The sequence below is a fragment of the Pempheris klunzingeri genome, chromosome 2 (assembly GCF_042242105.1).
Source record: "Pempheris klunzingeri isolate RE-2024b chromosome 2, fPemKlu1.hap1, whole genome shotgun sequence".
NCBI lineage: Eukaryota > Metazoa > Chordata > Actinopteri > Acropomatiformes > Pempheridae > Pempheris > Pempheris klunzingeri.
This window is the reverse complement of record NC_092013.1, coordinates 1,099,576-1,123,564: the sequence shown is the minus strand read 5'-3', so window position 1 is coordinate 1,123,564 and position 23,989 is coordinate 1,099,576. Positions and strand designations below refer to the sequence as shown.

General features: G+C 46.6%; 1 protein-coding gene across 1 annotated transcript in view; it reads left to right on the top strand.

Annotated features, from left to right (window-relative positions):
- The first annotated feature begins 4,661 nt into the window (after positions 1-4,661).
- Positions 4,662-23,989, top strand: part of LOC139211585 (sodium- and chloride-dependent taurine transporter-like) — a 29,710-nt gene continuing 10,382 nt past the window's right edge. Inside the window, exons 1-9 of the mRNA XM_070841846.1 lie at positions 4,662-4,809; positions 14,133-14,362; positions 14,591-14,725; positions 18,773-18,861; positions 19,424-19,569; positions 19,967-20,099; positions 21,654-21,788; positions 22,069-22,172; positions 22,282-22,406. Coding sequence (XP_070697947.1) covers positions 14,134-14,362; positions 14,591-14,725; positions 18,773-18,861; positions 19,424-19,569; positions 19,967-20,099; positions 21,654-21,788; positions 22,069-22,172; positions 22,282-22,406 — 1,096 coding nt within the window. The 5' untranslated portion in view covers positions 4,662-4,809; position 14,133. The remainder of the gene's footprint in view (positions 4,810-14,132; positions 14,363-14,590; positions 14,726-18,772; positions 18,862-19,423; positions 19,570-19,966; positions 20,100-21,653; positions 21,789-22,068; positions 22,173-22,281; positions 22,407-23,989) is intronic.

The window sequence follows — 23,989 nt, the reverse complement described above, 5'->3', positions numbered from 1 at the left end:
CCTGAGTTGACCCAAGAACTCAGGTCATGAGTTCTTGGGTATGATCTGCATAAGAAACAAAAGCACGTTTTATTTTGCTGTTGTTTTTGAAGGTTATTATTACATCTTCTGTCCCTTTATGCTGATGATGTTTGCTTTTTTCTTTCACATCAACATTTTTTCACACCTGTTTCCTGGGGCTAAATCTGAATTATATCACATTTAAACCCGTAGACACATGTTTTTGTTGGTTTTGTTGTTTGTGTATGTATTTTCCTCCTGATGGAGATGTGATGTGAAAAAAGAATGCATTTGGTCTTTAGTGCATAAATGTAATTTACAATTCTAATGCTAATGTGACTTCAGTGTTGTAAAGGTTAAAGGTTTAGTTCTTGTGTAGCTCACGATAACACAAACAAACTAATCAATAGCGGCAGCAGCAGAGCAGCAGCTCCTGTGTGCTGTGAGCTAAAACCCCTGTTTTAGTGAATGTAGTCTGGTGTGTGTGCTGTTTGTGGTTAAACCAAAAGGATCTTCCAGGTCTCTCTCTGTAGGGATCCTTTCCATGATGCTGTCACACACTTAGAATAACACTCTGAGCCTGTCAGTGGATCAAACAAGCTCTTTTAGTGGACCTACTGTGATCATGGCTGTCAGCTGAGGCGATCTTTTGGTTTTATTCAAGAATTTATAGGTCTTTAACATCCAGGTTTGCTTCCTAGCTTAATGCTACTGTTTAGATCCCTTTATATTTGCCCTTGAATCTGTTATTCTTACTCAGCTGTTTGCATTAAGCTCATTTCCTCAAATGTGGCTCCCAAAACCACAGCATACATGAGGGAGGGGGCTGGCAGTCATTACATAAGGCCAGTGTAAACATCAGGCCAAGTCAAGTCAGAGTTTATTATGGCCCAGCATCACCGGCCATCCCTCAACGGGCTGCACACAAGATAAAACAATAATCAGCAGCTTTATTGACCACTGACTTTACATTTGAAAGAGACAACTGAGCACCACCACCTCCTGATGACTGAGGCACAGTTGGAGGGTTAGGAGGCCGGCATTTAAAGAAGGTGGAGCGCTGGCAGGTGAAAGAGGAGCGTCTGGAGTAAACTAGTAGTAAGATGGTGTTTGAGTGGTGACATTCACTCCCAGCCAAGATAAGACGTGGACGTGAAGAGGTTTTAGTACAGAGAAACAACATATAGAGCTGCTGGAAGGAGCTTAATAATCCTCAATCCTGAATTTCTGATATTAAAGTTGTAACTTTGTAAGAAAACAAACTTCCTCTGAGATTAAAGTCACAAATTTACAAGAAGAAAAACTTGATTCTGGGCTTCAGATCACAAGTGCTGCGTTAAGGCCTGATCCGTTTATATCCATTCAAGTATAATTTGATGATGTCATCGGCTGCAAAGTGAAGCCATGTGGTTCCAGGACAGGAGAAAACACCACTGAGGCTCAGCCAGCGTTCAGCTCTGGAACACATCACACAGTTTATGCACCTTCTCTGCTATTTGAATGAAGCATCAGATATGTAAACAGGCCTCGCTCATTAAGTTTGCTCGTTTCCTCGTCACGTCTAAGTATTCAAATTATTCATCCGCTCCTCTCCCTACGTCTTCACCCCCGTAAGGCTGAAAACTGGGAGCAGACGAATGCTTTCTGCTTACAGTCTGTTTTAAGAGTTCGTTTGCCACATTGGATGTGTTATAGAGTAGGTGTGTGACTCAGACAGTGACCAGGCAGTCTGAATGTCCTTGAAGGAAACATGATTAGGGGCCACTGCAGTATGAAAGGGCTCTTTACATTTAAAGGAACATTTCGCCTCCTTTTTTTATCAGTGTTGGTGGTAAATGTGGTCAGTTATTCCAATAAATTAAAAGAAAGCCGACTTTCACTACAACCTCAACTCAGATAGAAGGTTGAAAATCAGTGAAATGGTCCTTTAATGGCGAATGTATGAATTTTAGTTTTGGCCTTGATGTAGTAAAAAAAGAAGGCCTTCATCCTCCACCATCATCTTCCTCACCTTATTTCATTAGTGTTCACATGTCTCATCCTGGAATGGACTAGATGGTACTAGAAGACTAGATGGTACCGGAGGACTAGATGGTACCAGAGGACTAGATGGTACTAGAGGACTAGATGGTACCGGAGGACTAGATGGTAATAGAGGACTAGATGGTACCAGAGGACTAGATGGTACTAGAGGACTAGATGGTACTAGAGGACTAGATGGTACCGGAGGACTAGATCGTACCGGAGGACTAAATCGTACCAGAGGACTAGATGGTACCGGAGGACTAGATGGTACTAGAGGACTAGATGGTACCGGAGGACTAGATCGTACCGGAGGACTAAATCGTACCAGAGGACTAGATGGTACCGGAGGACTAGATGGTAATAGAGGACTAGATGGTACCAGAGGACTAGATGGTACTAGAGGACTAGATGGTACTAGAGGACTAGATGGTACCGGAGGACTAGATCGTACCGGAGGACTAAATGGTACCAGAGGACTAGATGGTACCGGAGGACTAGATGGTACTAGAGGACTAGATGGTACCGGAGGACTAGATCGTACCGGAGGACTAAATCGTACCAGAGGACTAGATCGTACCGGAGGACTAGATGGTACTAGAGGACTAGATGGTACCGGAGGACTAAATCGTACCAGAGGACTAGATCGTACCGGAGGACTAAATCGTACCAGAGGACTAGATGGTACCGGAGGACTAGATGGTACTAGAGGACTAGATGGTACCGGAGGACTAGATCGTACCGGAGGACTAGATCGTACCAGAGGACTAGATGGTACCAGAGGACTAGATGGTACCGGAGGACTAGATGGTACCAAAGGACTAGATGGTACCGGAGGACTAGATGGTACCGGAGGACTAGATGGTACCAAAGGACTAGATGGTACCGGAGGACTAAATCGTACCGGAGGACTAGATGGTACCGGAGGACTAAATGGTACCGGAGGACTAGATGGTACCGGAGGACTAGATCGTACCGGAGGACTAGATGGTACGGGAGGACTAAATGGTACCAGAGGACTAGATGGTACCAGAGGACTAGATCGTACCGGAGGACTAGATGGTACCAGAGGACTAGATGGTACCGGAGGACTAGATGGTACCGGAGGACTAAATGGTACCAGAGGACTAGATGGTACCGGAGGACTAGATGGTACCGGAGGACTAGATGGTACCAGAGGACTAGATCGTACCGGAGGACTAGATGGTACCGGAGGACTAGATGGTACCAGAGGACTAGATGGTTCTAGAGGACTAGATGGTACTGGAGGACTAGATGGTACCGGAGGACTAAATGGTACCAGAGGACTAGATGGTACCAGAGGACTAGATTGTACCAGAGGACTAAATGGTACCAGAGGACTAGATGGTACCAGAGGACTAGATTGTACCAGAGGACTAAATGGTTCTAGAGGACTAGATGGTACCAGAGGACTAGATTGTACCAGAGGACTAAATGGTACCAGAGGACTAGATGGTACCAGAGGACTAGATTGTACCAGAGGACTAAATGGTTTTAGAGGACTAAATGGTACCAGAGGACTAAATGGTTCTAGAGGACTAGATGGTACCAGAGGACTAGATTGTACCAGAGGACTAAATGGTTCTAGAGGACTAAATGGTACCAGAGGACTAAATGGTTCTAGAGGACTAGATGGTACCAGAGGACTAAATGGTTCTAGAGGACTAGATGGTACCAGAGGACTAGATTGTACCAGAGGACTAAATGGTACCAGAGGACTAAATGGTTCTAGAGGACTAGATGGGACCAGAGGACTAGATTGTACCAGAGGACTAAATGGTTCTAGAGGACTAAATGGTACCGGAGGACTAAATGGTTCTAGAGGACTAGATGGTACCAGAGGACTAGATTGTACTAGAGGACTAAATGGTTCTAGAGGACTAAATGGTACCGGAGGACTAAATGGTACCAGAGGACTAGATGGTACCAGAGGACTAAATGGTTCTAGAGGACTAAATGGTTCTAGAGGACTAAATGGTTCTAGAGGACTAGATGGTTCTAGAGGACTAGATGGTACCAGCACAGTCCTGCAGCACCATGGACAGAGTCTGTGACACCACAGTGACGCTGGCTGATGAGCTGGGCTCACTGGGCCCACTGGGATCACTGGGGGAGGGGGGATCACTGGGGGAGGGGGGACTCAATAAGAGGAGCACCTGAGCAGCCTGTCTGTTAATCTGCTGCACCATCAGCTGCACGCTCCTCACACCACCTCCCTTTATTTCCGCCACCGCGTGCACGAGGGCATGCGCGCCGCGTGGAGGTTTGGGGGGGTTAGGATAGCCGGAGGCGCGCCTGAGACTGTGCGCGTGAGAATCGGTTAAGATACCAACCAACCAACTCGTCTGAGGAGAGGGGAGGGGGCGGCTGCCACTTTAATTCTCCTTACTGCTGCCTTCAAGTACCGCTCGGAAATCTGCCCCTCCTCCATCTCTGCGTCACACAGCGCAGCCTTTACGTGCTCTTCACGGGGGGGCTGGCACAGAGAGCTGAAAATCCGGGGCGGTGCGGGGTCCGTGAAGGCGTCACACACACAGCTCTCCTGTTGCTGAGAGGAGGCAGGCCGGTGATTTTCCACTGCCGCCTGTGTCTCTGGTGGGCAGACAAAGGTCAGGCTTATAAGCAGGCTCACACTCAGGCTGCAGACGCGTCCGCACCTCAGTCGCTGTCACGGACACAGGAGGACACGGACACGAGCCACCGGACACGGGACCGGACAGAGGACATTAAAAGGACAAAATAACAGTGAGAACATCAGCAGAGCAGGTAACGAAGACAGCCCATCCTCAGTGCGCACCGGGGGGGGGGAGCTGAGCTGCTCTCTGCCTCCCTTTTTATCAGAAAAGGGCTGAAATGAGTTTATTTCCTGGATGGTGGGAGCACATGTGTCTGTGTTTAAACATCTGGTGGCGAATTAAGAGGCGAAATGAAGAAGCTGTTTATTTCTGGGTGGAAAAATCAGAGATGAGTGTAGAGGTGTGTTTATTGGAGGCTTGGCTGCTGTGTGTGTGTGTGTGTGTGTGTGTGTGTGTAGGGATGTTTCCTGGTGGGGGGGCTGAGGAAGGATTGTTGGTTCATTTCCTTTCCCCCTTTTTTAAACGCAGCTGGTGTGAGATGGTTTTTATTGATCAGAGTCTGTGTTCATGTGTGAGCTGCAGAACGTGTTGAAGCGGATCTTTTATATGATTCTTCTTTATTAGTTTTATTCCTCTTCGTGTTGAGGACGTCCACAGTTCACGTGTTAGACTCCCAGGTCTCCTTGTGTCCTCCTCCCTGTCACCAGCCTGCTGTCTCTGGGCTCCTCACACAGGAAGCAGTGCTCACCTTTTGTTCTGGGCTCACTTTATTCCTCCTTCTGCTCTGAGCTCAGGCAGAAAAGGGGAAGTGAGAAGGCGGAGATGCTCCTCAGTTGCACATCGTGCGCTGCTCCTCTTCACCATGCCCCCCCCCCCCCCCTGTCTTTATGGTGAACTTGCTGTTAGAGGGTGATAAAGGGACAGTGGAACATGTCTTCAGCTTTATTTTAGCCTGCTCTTCTGCTCTTCTGTGCATGTTGGACGATCCTGCAGACAGACGGTCATCCTGCTGCCACAGCTGGTCTTCAGAAATGAAGTGGCTGTATTGGGGAGGGGGGGGGGGGTTATTTTTGGGTCTGTGGACTCATGCATGTGCTGAAAAGACTGAGGAAGAAAGCGGTGTGATGAGAGCTGCAGAGTTTCTGTAGGATTGTTTGTGTTGGCACTGAGCTGGTTCTGTTCTGGATCAGGTTCAAGGTTGGAAAATTCCCCGGAGTTGTTAAAGCTCAGCGTAACAAACCTCCACTGGAATCTTTATTAGCAAAGAGCACTGATTAAAACATCCAGGCAGCCGTGTGCTGGGAATGTCATCCACACGGCACGACTAGCCCCAATGTACAGTTAGTTCTCCCATGTAAAGCAAAAAAGGGTTCCACACTGGGTTCCACACGGGGTTCCACACTGGGTTCCACCTCCAGGTCTGTGTCGCAGCACCAGGCGCTCATTTGTTATCAGCTGCTGTGACAGGATTCTGTGATTTGCTCAGAATTGTGCGTCTGACCGGATGGAAAATCACCCGAAACCGTTTCCAGACCCCTGATGGGACACACAAGCCCCCCCCCCCTCTGACAGCCAGAGCAAAGAGGGTCGAGTTGATTAGCAGCTCTTTGAGACGCCCTCAGTCAGCATGTGGGGGGGAATGAGGAAGGCGGCAGAAAAACCTCAAACATCAGCAGAGCTACAACATCCAGAGACGCTGCTCAGTCTGTGGTCCAGGAGTCTGGACCCCTCCTGGTCCTGGTCCTGGTCCTGGTCCTGCCTGATGTGACTTGATGGGAAAGAATAACTGTCCCATTGTTGTCATGTCATCCAAACACTGTCTGAGCTCCTACAGTAGAAAACAGCAAAGAATATCATCATTTGAAGTGTTTGCTGTATTTAGACTATTTTCACCACTTTACTGTCAGACAGACTTTCCCATGGGGGGGTGGACTGAAGCCACCAGACTCTATTGATGAAGCAGTCATTTTAGCCGACAGACCGCAGGAGTTGCTGCTCTTCTTCAGACCCAAACTGACGCGTCAACGTGCCAAAGTCGCCGCAACTAGACCAGCTACTCTCATGTTCAGTCTGCAGGTTTGGGTGATCTAACAGACCGAGTTCCTGCTGAGACGGTTCAGTCTGATGACGACACATCAGACGATTAAACTCATGATGGTTTTTTTTTTTTTTTAGGTGGCTAAAATCAGCATCACACACTTCCTGTGTGCCACTGAGCATTTCAAGGGAAACGCATGCAGTTGCACGTTAGCAGTAGCAACAGCTTTCACGGTTCACGTCTCACCAGAGGACTTTTACCTGATGATGTACTGGAATTTAGTCGTTTTTGAGTCTGTCTGTCCTCCGTCCGTCTGTCAGAGCAGCAATGACAACTGCTGTATTAACTGGTGTGTTTGCTCTTGAATCAGTAACCTGAGAGTAGTGGAGTGTGTGTGTGTGTGTGTTGAGGTCTGGGTGGAGCGCCTACAGTGACACAGTTAATAAAAACATCACAGGAGCTGCTGTCTCTTTATGACCACGTGTCCTTGACTTCAGGACCTTGACTGTTACTGTGCACATTAACCAGGATGAACCACTGACCCACATACGTTCACACCGACCTGTCCGTCCACCGTGATGTGTTGTGGAATTGTTTTGTAGTTGCTCGGCCGATAGTCGCGGATGTTTGGCAGCGGTGCCGTTTCCCTCATTGCCAGGATGGAAGTCAGACATTGAGATGTTGAGTGACAGCTGAGCAGACGGCTGATGAAGACTGAACGCTTCACACTCCCCCAGGAAACCCTCACTGCACACTTGCTTATTTACTGCTGGATAAATGCTTCTTTTTGTTGGTCGTCGTGTCGGCGGCTGTTTCCAATGTAAAGAATGAATTTAGTCGGTGTGGGTGAGGCGACGGGTGCTCTCAGTCAGCGGGCTCAAAATGACGACGCTGGTGTTTTTCCAAAACGACCAATGATCACTAGAAACTGGACTCTAGCCAGGAGGCGTCTGTTTGTGTCAGTGTGAAACCAAAAGTCAGTGCTGACAGACCGCTGATAACGTAAGTTATGTCACATGCATAATGGAATTTAACAGCTTACGTTAACCAAAGCAGGAACTTGTCCTAAACCTAACCAAACGGAGACAGTTTCACCACATTAACTCTGTAACGTAGAGTCCTTGCTGTTCCCCATCCGTCCTTTAGAGGGCGCTGAACTGGAATCATCCTATTCTGTCATTTTGGTACGAGGACACGCTGTCAGAATCTGAACATCTACATCGGGGGGCAGTGTTTGTGCAGATTAGTAGATAAATACCCTCCAATGAAGTAAGACCAGGTTAGTCATTTAAGTCCTCTTTCAGGTTCTCCATGTGTTGGCTGCTTTTGTATTAAAGTAAAGAGAATGTTTTGGAGGATTTGTCGGACAGACAGACAGACAGACAGGTGACCTTGGGCTCAAATCATTTGACAACAGCGACAAATGACCATCACAGCATCCTTATCTGCTGGTTGTTTTCTCGCTTCATCTGTGACAGAAGCGCTGGTTGGATGCAGCCTCATAGAATCATCACGTCGCGGTGCTTCTTATAAAGCTTTAAGAACTACCTGCTCAGCAGCAACAGTCCAAACGAACGCTAACGTTGCTCCATGTCTGCTTGATGTAAAATAACATGTTGGTGTTATCAGCGGCAGTAAGTTAAAGCAGTTCCTCTTTATCTCTCAGAATTGCATGATTCAGACTTTGTGGCAGCAGAATATTTTGTGATCTGACTCCACGTGCTAATGTGGAATTTGCAAGTTAGCAGTTTGGACTTCACATATCAGATATCACATAATTGTGGGGTTAGATTGATAAAAGCTGCCATGTTTTTGCAGCGAGCACGTAGTTGACGATAAGCCCCAGCTTAGTGCTCAAATGATGCTGAGGATAAGAACAGGGGCTGTCGGGGCGACGCTCCTCTGAACAGCCACAGTACGCCTCAGTTTGATGGACACGCCTACACACACTGACCTGTTTCTGAGAAAGGACTTCATGAAAACAGGCCAAGTGGTATTCTGACAGTTCAGAGAGTCTGTTGGCAGAGAAGGAAGATATTATTATTATTATTATTATTATTGTATAATTACCTGAAACTAAGAATCTTTGTGGTTTCGTTGGCTAAAAGAGCCTCTATGTCCACGTATGGAGCAGGTCGTCCGCCGTGTTTCTACAGTAGCCCAGAACGGACAAACGGGGCCTTTCACGTTTTTATGTTGAACTGGTCGCACCATTTTGTGTCAAATGGAGGACCAATGGAGCGTGAATCCTCGTGGGCCACCGTAGCTTCTCCTACACGCTTGGAGAGGGAGGGCCGAGCCGAGCCGCATTCAGCCGGCTGTAATCTGTAGCTTCACCACTAGATGCCACTAAATTCTCCAGACTGGTGGCTAAAGTGTGACGTTGGGATGAACGCTGACAACCCGCCGTGCTAAAAGTTCTCATCATGAACTCGCCCTGACTGGATGAGGCCGAGCGGCGTGCTGATCTGTAGACTTCCTGCTGCCTCAGTGCGTCTCACGCTGAGACCTGTTCATGTTTCAGTCACTGGGTTTCCTTTATCAGTCACATCTATCTCTGACTGACTGAACTCTTTCTTTCTGTAAGTTTCATTTTTAGTCTGGATCTGTCCCTCCACGTCACCTCTTCTTCACTTTCTCTTTTACCTTGTCTCCCCTCTGCTTCTCCTCATGCTTTCTCTCACACAGTGACCTCTATTTTCTGTTTGTCTGAAATGAAAGTCAGAAGGACGCGGAGGATAAAATGAGGTAGTTGGTGGTAAAAAGAATATGCAAAGCGAGGCAGGAGGGAAGTAGAAGAGCTGATAGAGGAGAGGAATGGAGATATAGAGGGGGGGGGGGGACAGAAAGGGATGGGAACAGCAATGGAAATAGAGGGAGGAGAACGCAGGTAGAAAAGTGGAGGAAAAACAAGGGCATGTGGAGGAGAGTAACCGAGATGAGAAGCTGAAACAAGAGGAAGAGACAGTGAGGAGGAGCTGATTAAAAGATAAGTGACACAGTAGGAAAAGGGTGAGTGTGCCGAAGAAAGAGGAGGAGGAGGAAGGAGTGGAAAAAATGGAGGTTAGAAACACAGCAAGGAATGCATGATGGATGAGGAGAGTTGAGGGAGATGAAGGCAGAGAAATAAGATGATGAAACTGGGGTGGGGGGGCAATTGGAAGAGAGGAGAAGCAGTGAAAGACACGGAGGAGAGGAGGGGATTTAATAGGCGTTCAGTCCAGTGGAAATATACATGGTCTTAAAATAGGAGAGTGTGTTATGTAAGTAGTGTGTGTGTGTGTGTGTGTGTGTGAGAGCCCAGACTCATGTAGTGACTTCAGAATCCAGCACACACACACACACACACACACACACACACACACCTCAGACAATGAGTCTCTGTTTTACACCGAGCTTTTGGCCTGAGCGTTAAATCCTCCCATAGTGCTTTGCGGTTCTCCTGGCCGGTCCGGCCCTCTGGAGGTCGTTTGGTTGCAACATGAAGATTTCCTGCTGACATCGCTGCTGCCGTCTGAGAAGTTATGACCCAAACTCCTGATGACTTCCTCTCCACGCCTCGCTGTCAAAAACTCTCTGTGCTTGAAAAGTGACTCTCCAGATTCTTAAACTTAAGCCGTGTGGTGACATCCTCGCCTTCATGATGGAGTTTCTCTCCTTCTGCTCACGATCACCGTCCGCTTCCATCGATCTCTGCTGGCTGATCGGGTCACCTAGTGGCCCATTCATACGGGACACCCCCTCCAGTTGTTCTGGGGGGACCCGGACACGTCCTGGGCCAGATTGGACCCATATTCCAGGTCTGCCATGGACTCAGGAACCACCTGAGCCGACTTCTTTCAGTGCAAAGGAGCAGTGGCCCCCTCTCCTGGTCCCTGAGGGTGAGCCCCACTGAGACGTTCAGTTCATGTGCCGGTTGACAAATAAGAACAGTCCTAGAGGAACCCTAGAGGAACGCTTTCAAACCGGTTCGACATTAAACCAAATGGTAATACCAGTTTTTATTTGTGTTGTGAGAAGATCTGAGCTTTTGACAAATGGAGGATCTGACTTATTATTTAAACACATAAAAGCAAGAGAGCGTAGATCCTTGGAAAGGGGAGGGAGAGCTGTAGTCTGCATCCTCACCACTAGATGCCTCTAAATCCCACACGCTGCACCTTTTTTAAATGTTGAGAGGAAGAAGAACTGCAGCAGCAGTTTGGCCGTACAAAGGCATCAACTTCCTCTACAGCAGAATTTAGAGATTACAAAACATGACCTGAGGGTAAATGAGTTACGCCAATTTAAATGCTTTCATGAACTTGATAACGTCGAAGGCGGAAACATAAAGTAGCAAAAATCTATTTACATTAACACATCCTATTACTTCCTTAATAATTGATCTAGATGTGCATGAGTATTGATTGTGGACCTTTTATTAAATCTGATCATCCTCTTCTCTTGTTCAGCAAGGTGCCTGAATGGCTCCCTGTGAAAACAATGCTTATGTCTCTCAGATTATTTTACAAATATTTGTTTAAATTGTCTTTGTTTGAGATAAATGGATTAGAGGACCGCGTGTCTCATTTGATAAATTTCATCCATAATAACTGGCAGCTGTTCACAGGCGAGTCGGAGTGCCACAAGGCTCAATTCTGGGTCCTCTCCTTTCAGTCTCATCTGCATTTGTTGATAACCGCCAACTATATGGTTGTGTCCATCCTCTTTATTATTATTATTATTATTAGTAGAGAAGTTATTTTATTTTTAGGCTATTTTGCTCCAGCAAAAATAATCAAAGCAGGGCAGTTACATGAAAGTACATTCATAAGCCATGATGCAGTCTCAGCAAGTCACAGAGCTTTAAAGCCTAAAGATCCTCAAAGTGATAACCGACACGGCTCATTTGATCCTCTGCAGTCATCAGATTTGAACAACACAGAACCAGCAGTTTTTTGGGGGGAAAGGTTTCCATTACATACAAGCAGGAACAAGTTTGTGTGCTTTGCAGATAACCGCTTTCATTCTCTATACATTCCTATTTGAGTAGCCTGTTAATGTTACATAAGGCAGGAAGGTGGCTGTTTTGGTCAGTTGCCATAGTGACGGTGAACTAAATCCCAAACAAAAGACAGAGGCCTTCATCATGTGAACTTTAGCACAATATTTCCTGATGATTTCCTTCTGTGTCCTCACTCGATGCTCCCAGATTGAAATGAATGTCGGGCATTAAAGGCAGTTCACACCCTTTTTATAACGGTAGGTGTGCTTCAAAACAAGTGCATCACATGCTTTCCGTGGGTTTGCAGGACTTCCCCTCATCTCTCATTTGTCATTGCTGCTGGTTTTGCAAGTGACATTAATACATCAGTCTACTTCCCTGTTGGCAGTAATCTAACCATCAGTCATCTGCTGCTGTTAACGGTTTGACACACACACACTGACATAAAGCCAGTGCTGTCAATTTCCTCTTTGTGTTATTAAGTTAATGTCGAGGAAGTTGGTCATGAAGACGTGTGTGTGTGTTAAATCATTAACTTGCTGGGGGATCTTATGAAGTAGGTGGCAGAAATACTGCACATGCGCTCATGTAGCAGTGACAGACGCCTGAACACTGGCAGAAAAACCACATTTTGAGGCACGAATGTGAATTCACAAATTAAATCAAGTAAAATAATTTTCTCCTGATGTCTTTGAACACGTCCTCTCACTACAGGAAGCACATTCTCCCAATAGTTCTTCATTAGAAGAAGCTTCTGTGCCACAACAATGTGTTTTATCTCTTTATCTTTGCATTGTGTCTTTTGAAAACCTGCTTGAGCTTCATCCTTGATGCGTGGAAGACGAAACGTGTGCGTGTGTCGGCAGCAACAGAGGGAACCCAAAGGGGATTTGTCCAACATGGAGGCTCGTCCTCGATCCCACCATGTGCAAATAGGAGAGGCAAAGAGAGAGAAGTTGGAGGCACAGCAGCCGGCCCGGCAGATGGAAAGAGATAAAGATGTGACATTTTCCACCGTGACAGACATCTGCTGACTACTAAGTCTGTCTGATTCTCCCCCGGTGTCTCTCTCTCGCTTCCCCTCGCTGCTATTGTCAGGTGGAAATTTACAGCTCCGCTTGTGTCATTGTGGCCCTCCTTGGATGTCCGACCAATCAGAGAGTAGCATGTAGTTTTAATGAGGAAGGGAGGGCGAAGGAAGAGTAGGATTAGAGTCGTCGTATTTCTGTTAGAATTTCTTTCTCGTACGGACGCAGAAGACCGAAGAGCTCTGACTTTGATATGACACCGAGCTGTGCGAACGTAGATGAGCCAAATACTAAAGTTCAACCATGTAAGTGTTTCTTCTGTGGTGTGAAACAAAACCACATTATGTCTACTTGTGTCCTCGGTGGAAGAAAGCGGTTCTTCCCCCCCTGCTGTGTTCAGCAGTGTAGTTTGTGTTTCAGGCAGCGCTGGCTCTGAGCATGGGAGCATAATCAGATTTGTAATATAATAAAATCAAAGCGGTAATGAATATCATCACAGGCTGTAGCCGCTGGCTTTGTTATGAAGCATCGTACCAGTGAAGCCAAGAGCACGGCTTTGTGGTTGGCTAATTATTTTGGGACGGCATGTACACGACGGAGGGAAGCCGCATTCATCTCTGTGCTGCCACTTGTTCAGTCACACCTCCTCGGTGCAGATCAGAGACAATCCTGGAAGCCAAACCAGCCCTGCAGGTTTCTTTGTGATGGATGTGCTGGTTAACGGGTAATAAAATGTGATGACATGGAACAGTTTTAGTGGAAGCTGTATTTAATCCAAAACAAATGTAAAAGTAGTTCAGTGGTTTGCCAGGGACTAAAGATGCCCTCCAGATCTTGGATGGAGAAAAGGTCCCGAATCACGTTAAAAATCTCTGCTGCTGCAAATGTAGTGAAAAACTAACTGTTGTTTTAAGTTCTTAGAGGTCGGCATGACTCTCCACGTTACACTCACCCTCCCCTCCCTGGGCCTGAGCTTACATTTAGCCATGTTTACCTTCACACGTGAGCTCCATTAGGGACACATCCTGGTGTCTACAGGACTGTTGGGAACAGAAAGTTTTGGACTTGGTCCAGTAGATCACCTCAGTCAGCAGAACCCTGGACTTTGTGCATCTTTGGTGTTTTCTAAGGGCGAGTTTGGATCACACACACACACACACTGACTGATGGAGGCAGCAGCTCTAAAATCCCTGTTTTAGTGAATGTAGTCTGGTGTGTGTGCTGTTTGTGGTTAAACCAAAAGGATCTTCCAGGTCTCTCTCTGCAGGGATCCTTTCCATGATGCTGTCACACACTTTTTAACATCCATTTTGAATAAAAATGGGGCCCAGGTTGGGCCGACAAGCGGTTTTATTAAAATCTGAAATAAAGTCTAGTGTCTGATGTGTTGACGGTCTTTAAAGGCTTGTTGCTGGTTTGGGTTTTGACTCACTGGGTTTTTTTTCTGTCTCCTGTTGCTACAGAATGGCTCAAAAAGAGAAACTTCAGTGCCTGAAGGATTTCCATAAGGACACTCTGAAGCCATCTCCTGGTAAGAGCCCTGGCACCCGGCCTGAAGACGAGGCAGAGGGCAAACACCCCCAGCGGGAGAAGTGGGCCAGCAAGTTGGACTTTGTTCTGTCTGTGGCCGGCGGCTTTGTCGGTTTAGGGAACGTCTGGCGTTTCCCGTACCTCTGCTATAAGAATGGTGGAGGTAAGGTGACAGAACACCAACCGTTAGTTCACACACAGTGAACATTTACTTATCAGAAACTTCTCTTTCCATGTTGAATTTGTGCTGATGATGTTTTCTCTCCTCTTTCTTCTGCCCTCCACGTAACCCCGTCTTTCATTTCCTCTCTCCAACCCTGCTTCTTCTCATTCTCTCTCTCCGTCGTTCATCTTTCCTGCTGTCCCTTCGTCCTTCCTTCCCTCCTCCCAGGTGCATTTCTCATCCCCTACTTCATTTTCCTGTTTGGCGGAGGTCTGCCGGTCTTCTTCCTGGAGGTCGCCCTGGGGCAGTTCACCTCCGAGGGGGGCATCACCTGCTGGGAGAAGCTCTGCCCCATCTTTACTGGTACGTAGCCCCCCACCACCACCACCATAGAGCTGTTTTCACAGAGAGAGAGAAATGGTAACACCTTACCTAGTGAGACAACAAACACGCCAGAATCCATCTTGGCAAGTTATGCTGTTGTAAGCAGTTGGGGGGGCGGGGCTTGTTGGCCACAGATGCTGCTAAAGCACCAGGTGTATCTGAAGTGGAGAGGAAGAGCTCAGGACGGCACTGAAGGCTTCTCTCAGTGGAAAAGATGTTTTTGCTTTTCTCCCGACTGGCTGCAGGTGGGCGGTGTTAGACGGTGAGTGACAGATGGTTCAGCCAATCACCTGCTAGGCGTTTTCACCTGTTACAAACCGACTCTCGGACGGTTCAGTGTAATGAACCACGTGGCTGTCGGTTACCACCTTAGTCGGGCCACATGACCCACAATGATACAGACACTGAATAAACAGTAGGTGAATGATGCTTTGTTGTGTGCAGTACACGCCTCGGTGCTCATGTAACAAGCCTTAGCTGGTCGGAGCAGCTGTGGCGTGTAGTCGTCGGCTCGGACGCCCCGGTGACATCTCACCCGTGTCTCCAGCCTTTTCCTGTCCCACTCTGGGCTCTGAATTTTTCCAGACCTCTGTTGTTTTTCACAGAGGAATGGCTGCGCAGCATAAGGCTGAGTCACAGCCGGCTCTCCTCCAATCACGCTGCTCAGACTTCACCCTGCAACCGTTACCAGGCAACCAGGCCTGCACTGGTACACCAACACACTGAGGCCTCTATTCCGCCTTAACCTTCTCCAGCTCCCACCTCCTCTCCCCCGAAAACCTTCCCTCTTCCAGGAAAGCACATGCAGGGTTCTTTAGATGTCCTCCTTGATTATATTTCTGTTATCAGATTGTTTTTTTTTTCTTCTTCTTTGCGTCGTTTCATTTTTCTTCTCCTCTAAGCGTCTCCACTTCACTCTCTCTCTCTCTCCCTTTCCCTCACCCAACCGTCTCACCTCCCCCTCTCCTCCTGTTCAGATGAATAAGGTTAATGCATTCACTGTCTCTTCTGCTCAGTGGCTTTTCTCTGTTTTCTCCTTTTAATATTCATACATGACGATGTGTCTTGAGCGAACGCACACAAACCTCCCTCTAACTGGAGCTCACGTTTATCAGTCATTTTACCGTTTGTTGTTTCACTGTCGTCACTGAATTATTTATTTATGCTGCCGTCCTCACTCTCACATGCACACACACATTCGTTCTTTCTTTCTTTCAGACGCGTTATCCCCCCCCCCCCCGTCTCACACACACACACACACACTCACACAACCGAGACGGTGAACACAGTGTCCCAAATCACATGTTGCTATAGCAACATTGCAGCAACACATCAGAGAGATGGAGGGAGGAAGAAAAGAAGCAGAGCAGCAAGATCTGAGGAGCTGAGGGATGGATTGATAGAGACGAGGGGGAGCGATATAAGGGCAGAGGGAGGGAGAGATGGAGATGGAAAGAGGAGTCGACATATGAGGGATGAATAATAATAATAATGATGATGATGATGATATAGGCTCATGGATTGAAATCAGAACGAGAGCGGAGATGTGAGATTAGCTTGCAGACGTCTAAACTGCTGCCCACAGCTCTGATTCTTCAGCGAATGAAAACCATCAGAGCCTCCGTCTCATCCAGAGAATAAAACCGGCCGTACAGGTTGTTCTAAGTCCGTAGCAATAACAACTCTTCAGTCAACATTTTTGTTAACGTGAAGAAAACAGTGCGTTACCCACCATCAGTGTCTGTACTATCAACCACTGCTCAATCACTCGGAGCCAATGAACCAGAAATGCAACGTGAACGTAACACAAAACACAATTCCGTGTAATTATGAGCAGCTTGTGATCAGACGCTGACCCCTGCAGAGTCTGGACGCCCCACACATAACAACCGTTTCTGCCAACATGCCCCTGTACTGCCGAGCCGGTAGGTAGACTGCTGTTAGAGTCACGGCGCTCGGCAATGTTTCCGTTTTGGGACAAGAAAACATCCACAGTTTGTCTTCCTCCTCGAATGGTGGAAAAATGCTAAATTTGGATGAAATGTTCCAACATAAGGGACAGAAAATATGGCTGCAGATTCCTTCAAATGCAGCAAGTTTAATGTCGGAGAATCCCACCGCCTAAAAACTGTGCCCCAAACTGGAACAGACTCAGGATCAGTCATTGGGCCCAAATCCTATTTAGTTTCCGATGTTAAAGGAGACCTCAGGCACTTTTTTTTTTACATATTTTGGTGTCTGTTAGGTACAAAAAGTGTTGATAGACCTTTTAAGATCCAACTACAAGCAGCCGTTCTATGGCTCTCATCAAACACACCAGACTCCATTGACAAAATTGTCTATTTTACTGTGTTAAACTTCTAAATGTTACTGTGAGGTAAATTTGCTGAGTCTGTCGGTGATCTACTGGACCAGTTCCAACACTTTTACTACCTACCAGTCATTCAGACACCAGGATGAGGACACAGAGGAAATAACGTTAAAGACAATTCTTTAAGTTCAGTCCTCCAAAGAGACTTTGTCCTGCTGGAAATCGTCACGTTTTCATTCTGTGAGCGCTGAAAAGGATCAGTTATTAATGTAAACACAGCAAGTAGGGTCAGCCGAGGTCAGCAGAGGAACACAAGAAATGACATCATGGAGGAGGACTCATCTGTTTGTTTGATCAGCACTGTCCCATGTGATCCGAGCAGCAGAGAGAGAGTGTGTGTGTGTGTGTGTGTGTGTGTGTTTAGAGATGTGGATGCAGCTGCTAATTAGCCGATTGATTAAAAGGACATGTTGCGATGGTGAAATAGTTCACACATTCATATAGCCCTTCTCCACACACACACACTCATATTCACATGGACAGTTAAGTTCACAAAGACCAGCTCACACACACACACACACACAGATGGCGAATGACGTTGAAGGACATTAATTTGGATGAGTGGCCTCTGTTGTCTATGTGTGCTGACTGATAGTACACACACACACACACACACACACACAGCGGCCCCAATCATTACTCTAACCTAATACTTAATCCATGTTCAAATCTTGACCCAAATCCCCACTCCTACACCTGCTCTCATTTTGGGGGATTTTTCTTATCTTAATATCCTTGTGTGGTAGAAACACACACACACACACACACACAGTGCTGATACTGTGTTTGCCACCAGCTCTCTCAAGGCCAGTGCTGATGTAATGAAAGTCGGCTCATCGCTCTCCTAAACATGTCAAATAAAAGGGCGACACCGCTGAAGGTTAAAACAGTAAAACACGACCGCTGCAGACCTTCAGCAGACTAAATACACGGCCTGTAATTTATGAACTCCAGCTAATGTGAAAAAACACCGACATGAATACTACAGATTCAGGTTTCAGCTCAGTCTTGACTTCTCATCTCCAAGTAGAGACAAGTTCTTGTTTGTTCTTGTTCCATTTCTTAAAGCTCTTGTGATAGCTGCACCAGGTGGAAGTATTATGTAATTTCATACACGCTTTCTTCATAATGTGGTGTAAGCTGAGATCAGAGCAGCCAGATTTTATCATGAAGTTTGTCGGGAGGACTGAAGGACTCTGACAAAAGCCAACGTTGAAGCCTAATCCTGTTTGTTTCTTCTATCGAATGTAAAAAAAATCAGCTGTGTTTGTTCTCATTTCATCGACTGGGACACAAACGTGGCTTCATCGTGAACCAGCTACTGTTACATCCTGTTTTCTGGCCAATCACAAACCTTCCTCTTGCACAAACCGCAGAGACGCTGAAGGGACTAATATGGTCAAAAGTGTGGCTCTTCTGAAGGAAGCTGACAGTCGATCAGTCACACAGGCAGATGTCAGTGAACCCCCAACACGATAAATGATGTATATTATTTAAAAAAGGTGTTTTTAAAGAGTTTAGATCATTTATTTACTGGAAAAGTAAAATAAAGAGTTAATTTCCTGGCGGCAGCAGAGAGACACATTGTGACCTTCTGGTGATTTAATGACTGTTGGTGCCTTCTTGTATCATCACCTTGACTCTCCCCCCTCCAGGTATTGGTTACGCCTCCATCGTGATCGTGTCCCTGCTGAATATCTACTACATCGTTATCCTGGCCTGGGGTGTCTACTACCTGTTCCAGGTAGGTCTGTGTTGTGCTTTTCTCCCAGAGGTCGACCAGGTTAGTGATGCTAACTAGTTCGCTGTGTACAAATGACTTCATCAGCTAATGTTGGAAAGCGACCGTGGCGCTAAGCTAACGTCAGCTAGTGTTGCACAGCGTTGGTGCTGCAGAGAGGCGAAGCGTTCAGGACGGGGCGTGTCGCTTCCACCCAGAGAATAAAACGTGTAATCAACAAATGAATAGTGTGTCTTTGACCTTCCACTGCTGGAACAAGCAGGTTATTCCTGCTTTCTTCACGATATTTCTCTTTAGCGAGTTCTGCTTTGTTTGTCAAATGGAAATCAAATCCAAAAACATCAGTTTGCCCAGTTTGTATCAGACCACAGTTATCCTGTCCACCGTCCCAAATACCCAGAATGCAGTGTCGGGACCACCTACCTCAGACTTTCAAAGTACATCCATGTTTGATTTAGAGCAGCAGTTAAACTGTAGCCTGGAACCATGAGGACAGAAGTGACCATAATCCAAAGCTAAATTGCTCTCAAATGTAATTCCTGTTTCTCTTTTTTGTGTGTTTCAGTGTTTTCAGCCGGAGCTGCCCTGGGCCAAGTGCAATCAGCCTTGGAACACTGCTCGCTGCATTGAGGACACCTACCGCAAGAACAAATCCCTTTGGGTGGCTGCCAACGCCTCCAACTTCACCTCCCCCGTCACCGAGTTTTGGGAGTGAGTTACATAAGAACACACGTAAATGCTCACTTGCATAACCACACAAAGGCTTCATGTGAAGAGTGTTAAGGTACCACGTCTTTAGTCAATACTCAGGTGGTATCCTACCACTTTGTGCAGCTCCAGGTGACATTAGAGGAGAGGTTTTAAGCCTGGGCCCTATTTGTACATGTCTTATGTTCAAAAGGACTGATGGTCTGTCAACAAGCACTTTTAGTGGACCTACTTTTGGTCGACTGGACCAATTCCAACACTTTTTGTACCTACTACTCATTTTGAACCCAGAATATGTCTTTGAAGGAACTTAAATCCATACTGTAAAGGGACCTGGGTGTATTTGGGGAGTTGCACAAACGCACACACACACTTACAGAGCTTTCCTCTTATGTTGCAGACATAATGTGCTGGGAATCACCAATGGTATAGAGGATATTGGTCCTGTTAAATGGGATCTGGCTCTGTGTTTACTGCTCGTCTGGGTCATCTGCTTCTTCTGCATCTGGAAAGGAGTCAAGTCCACTGGAAAGGTAACTGCAGCACATGTGCCTGTTCTCCTGTCCCGTGTTGTTGGTTGGGTTGATCCAGAACAAAATGTGCTCTTCTTGAACTTGCTGAACTCCCAAAAAAATGCAAGAACTAGCTTCTCCACATGTATCATTGCTGTATCATAAGGACTGCCAGCAACCGTGACATGATGATGCTCATATGATTCCTCGTTGCGGTCCAAGAGAACAATAGGAGCTATGTTCCAGCGGAGTGTTTTTCTGAAGGCCGGGTGGGCTGAGGAAGTACATTTGCTCATAATGCTGTAGGTCTGCATCCCCCTATCGCTTTAATGAAACAGAAATGGAATAGAAACAAAAGACATTATGAAACTATTGAAATCATGCGCAGTGATTCAGCGTGTGTCACATCCCATGTGTCGTAAGGGGGCTGAGATCATGATCCGGGCACGTCGAGGCTCGCTCTGTGTGCAGAGTTTTAGATGTACAAACATGTCTTTGTTCGGTTGTTCTCAGGAGGAACAACAGAATCCTGTTGGTGCAACATCTGGTTCCACTTTTAGTTCCCACAGATGCTGTGCGTTGCAGAAGCGTTTCCCCAAACTGATGTATCACCTGATCTCCATTTCAGACTTCTAGCCAGCAAACGGTGCCGTGCCATCGCTCTGTCGGCCCCATTTTCTGAAATCCCGACAGTCTGAAAAATGTCCCCTTGGACTGAAATCCCATTTGTCCAGCAGCCTGTTATCAAAGCCAAACCCAGACCTGACGTGTGTCCTCCACCCCCAACAACAGCACGGCACCATTTCTGTCATTTGGCCAATGGGAAGACTTTAATAACAGGGAGGAAACCTACTAGCTTACCTGAAGAAGAAGAATAATAATAATGTATTAGTTATTAGCGAGTGTGCCAAAGCTTAGGCTGATACGGTTTTATTACTTCTACTTTAAAAAAACACTTTGAATATAAATATATAGTTTAGTAAATGGACACACTTACTGCTGACATTTACACCAAAGATAAATCCACACATCTATTATAACAGATGTGTCTGTTGAGCAGGTTTAGTACAGTCCTGCAGGATGGATGGAGCCGTCGATGAACACACAAAGGGAACATGTCAGACTGTGTTCAATTGCTGCAACAACAACAACAACAACAACAACTCTCCAGACCAGAGGCGGCTCAATCAATTCCAGACTGGTCTTTTTTTATAGCCTCAGCACTCCTTATTGATTGCTGTGGACTGATTTATGCTCTCTGGTTGCTCCAAGTTGTAACTCTGGTAGTAAAGTCACTCCTACAAGGCCAAGTGTGGTCTCTGCTATCGATTTAAGGGACAACCTGCGGTCTGTCGTAGTCATAATCCAAAAATAACTTCCACAGTTCACACATTCATCAACCTTAATTCTCTGTGATGACACCAGGGATGTCGGCCGGTGGGCCAAGTAACAAAGTAGCTCCGTGTCTTTGCCAAAGCAGAGACTCCAGATTTAAACACTAACTGTAGAGTAACACAAACTGGACCGTTCCCATCATGTGTGACCTTGACTCCTCCGTGTCGTGGTCTTCCTCAGGTGGTCTACATCACGGCCACGTTCCCATTCATCATGCTCATCGTGCTGTTGATCCGTGGCGTGACGCTGCCAGGTGCTTCAGAGGGCATCAAGTTCTACCTGTATCCTGACCTCGCTCGCCTGAAGGACCCAGAGGTAGGTGCCCCTGTGCTGCCTTCTGTAGCCGTCACCTTGTCTAGATCTGTGCCCCCCCCCCCCCGTGGAACAGGAAGTGTCTGGCTTAACAGTGGCACGTATTGAAACACTATAATCTATTGATAAAACTGTTTAGACTTTAGACCTCGACCTCCCCCCTCCACATTAGTGTTACCCACACCTCCCCCCGAGCTTCTCAATGCATTCCTCATACCCCTGGGCTTCCACTCAGCAGCAGGCCTCAGCCTTTCTGTCCCCGCTCTCTCCCCCCATCTCGCAGGTGTGGATTGATGCAGGTACCCAGATCTTCTTCTCCTATGCCATCTGTTTGGGCGCCATGACGTCCTTGGGGAGCTACAACAAGTACAAATACAACTGCTACAGGTGAGGCTTCAGTTTTCAGTGTGGGGCTTAGCTGTAGGGGGGGGAGGGAAGTGAAGGGATCCTTGTGTGTTCATTAACAAATCCTCCTCATGACATATGTGTGACATAGGGACTGTTTGCTGCTGGGAGCCCTCAACAGTGGTACCAGTTTTGTGTCTGGCTTCGCAATATTTTCCGTCCTGGGCTTCATGGCACAAGAGCAAGGGGTGGACATTGCTGATGTGGCAGAGTCAGGTACGAGGGTTCTGTAAAGGCGGCAGTGATGGTGGGCGCTGCTTCCTGGTTAACAAATTAATCAACAGCAATTACAAAGAAAACAGCAACGAAACCCAAAAGAGAATTCGCCAAAACGCTTGATTTCAATTTGAATATTCAATGGATTTCTTGATGAATTAAATGGATTCCTTGATAAATTACAAATGACGGCATCGGAATATGGAAGTTTCCGCAATCAAACACTCTTGACATACTTGACAAAAGCAGAATGTGAGAAAATCTGGTCGGTTTGTTCGCATCATTAAAGCAAGTTGATGGATTAGAGAGAGATCACAGGACAGTTACGTACCGTTTTTTGAAGAGCGAGAGCTGAAGACAGTCCGAGTTAAAGGAGGAGCTTTGATCAGATACTAGCATACCATCAGAGGTCTGGTTCTGGGTCCTTTTCTACCAACATGTGCCAAACTGCCAGCAAACTGCTAACATCTTGTCCATGTAAATGTCTTCCAGTGCTAGTTAACAAGAACTGTGTGAGGATGCAAAGGTTTTGTGAGGAGACAGTTTAAAGGGGAACCGGTGTTATTAAACCTGGACCCTATTTTTACATGTTTTGGCTTCAAAATGTACAAAAGTGGCTCAAACTAAAGTTTAGACACCCGGATATGGACAGACAGGACCGAGCTTTAAAAATACCAAAGTCACCTTTGAAGAAAGAAGCTGTTTCTGGTTTTCTGACCTGAAATCACACCAGGATTTCATTCACGCCTGTTTTTCAAATCCCAAAGCAGATGAATGTTTCTTTAGAAGTTCCAGTGACACAAAGAAAGGTGTTCACACACACCCTCAGAGGACTGAAAGCTTTTGGAGCTTGTTTGGAAAGTTTGAATCTCCTCTTTTGTGACTTTTCCTGCTTCTGTTAAATGCTGAAGACGTAAAGCATCCAGTCATTTTTGCTTATAACAGAATAATTCTATTGCTTGGCGTCGAGTGTTTTTGTGAATCCCAGGCTTCATCTGTTTCCCCGAGATCATCTAGCACATTTAGCTCAACCTCTGCTAACGGTGTCCACGCTGGCGGCCCAGCCAGTATGAATAATGGACAGTTGTTTAGTCTCCGATTTTAAATCCAGTGCCCAACAGTTTATTGTAGAATTGTGTAATATCCACATTGTGAGTGGGTTGATGCTCCACAAGTGACCAAAGAATAGAAGTGTTCACCAGAGGAACTAGACTAGCACTGCGGTCCTGGACCCTCCAAGGCTCCCAGCTACTAATAATAAGGAGGTCATTGTGTGTCCAGAGCCGCGAGCCTGAGAACAGAGCAGATCAGACAGACAGACGGCAGAATAGAAGAAGTGTTCAGACCCCAGTGAGGCCGTCCGCCAGGTGAGGAAGTAATCAGAAGTTTAGGAACAGTCAGGTTAGTCTGCCTTAACGGTCTGCTTCCCTCTGATGTATGAATGTTATTGGCATCAGGGATTGTGCAGAGCGAGTCCTTAGATTGTCACCGTGCAGCGTGAGCATGCTCTGGCTTCTGTTGACTCGAGGCTAACAGGAACTACACGGAGACCCCGTTTGATGTGAGGTACTTCAGCTTTGAGT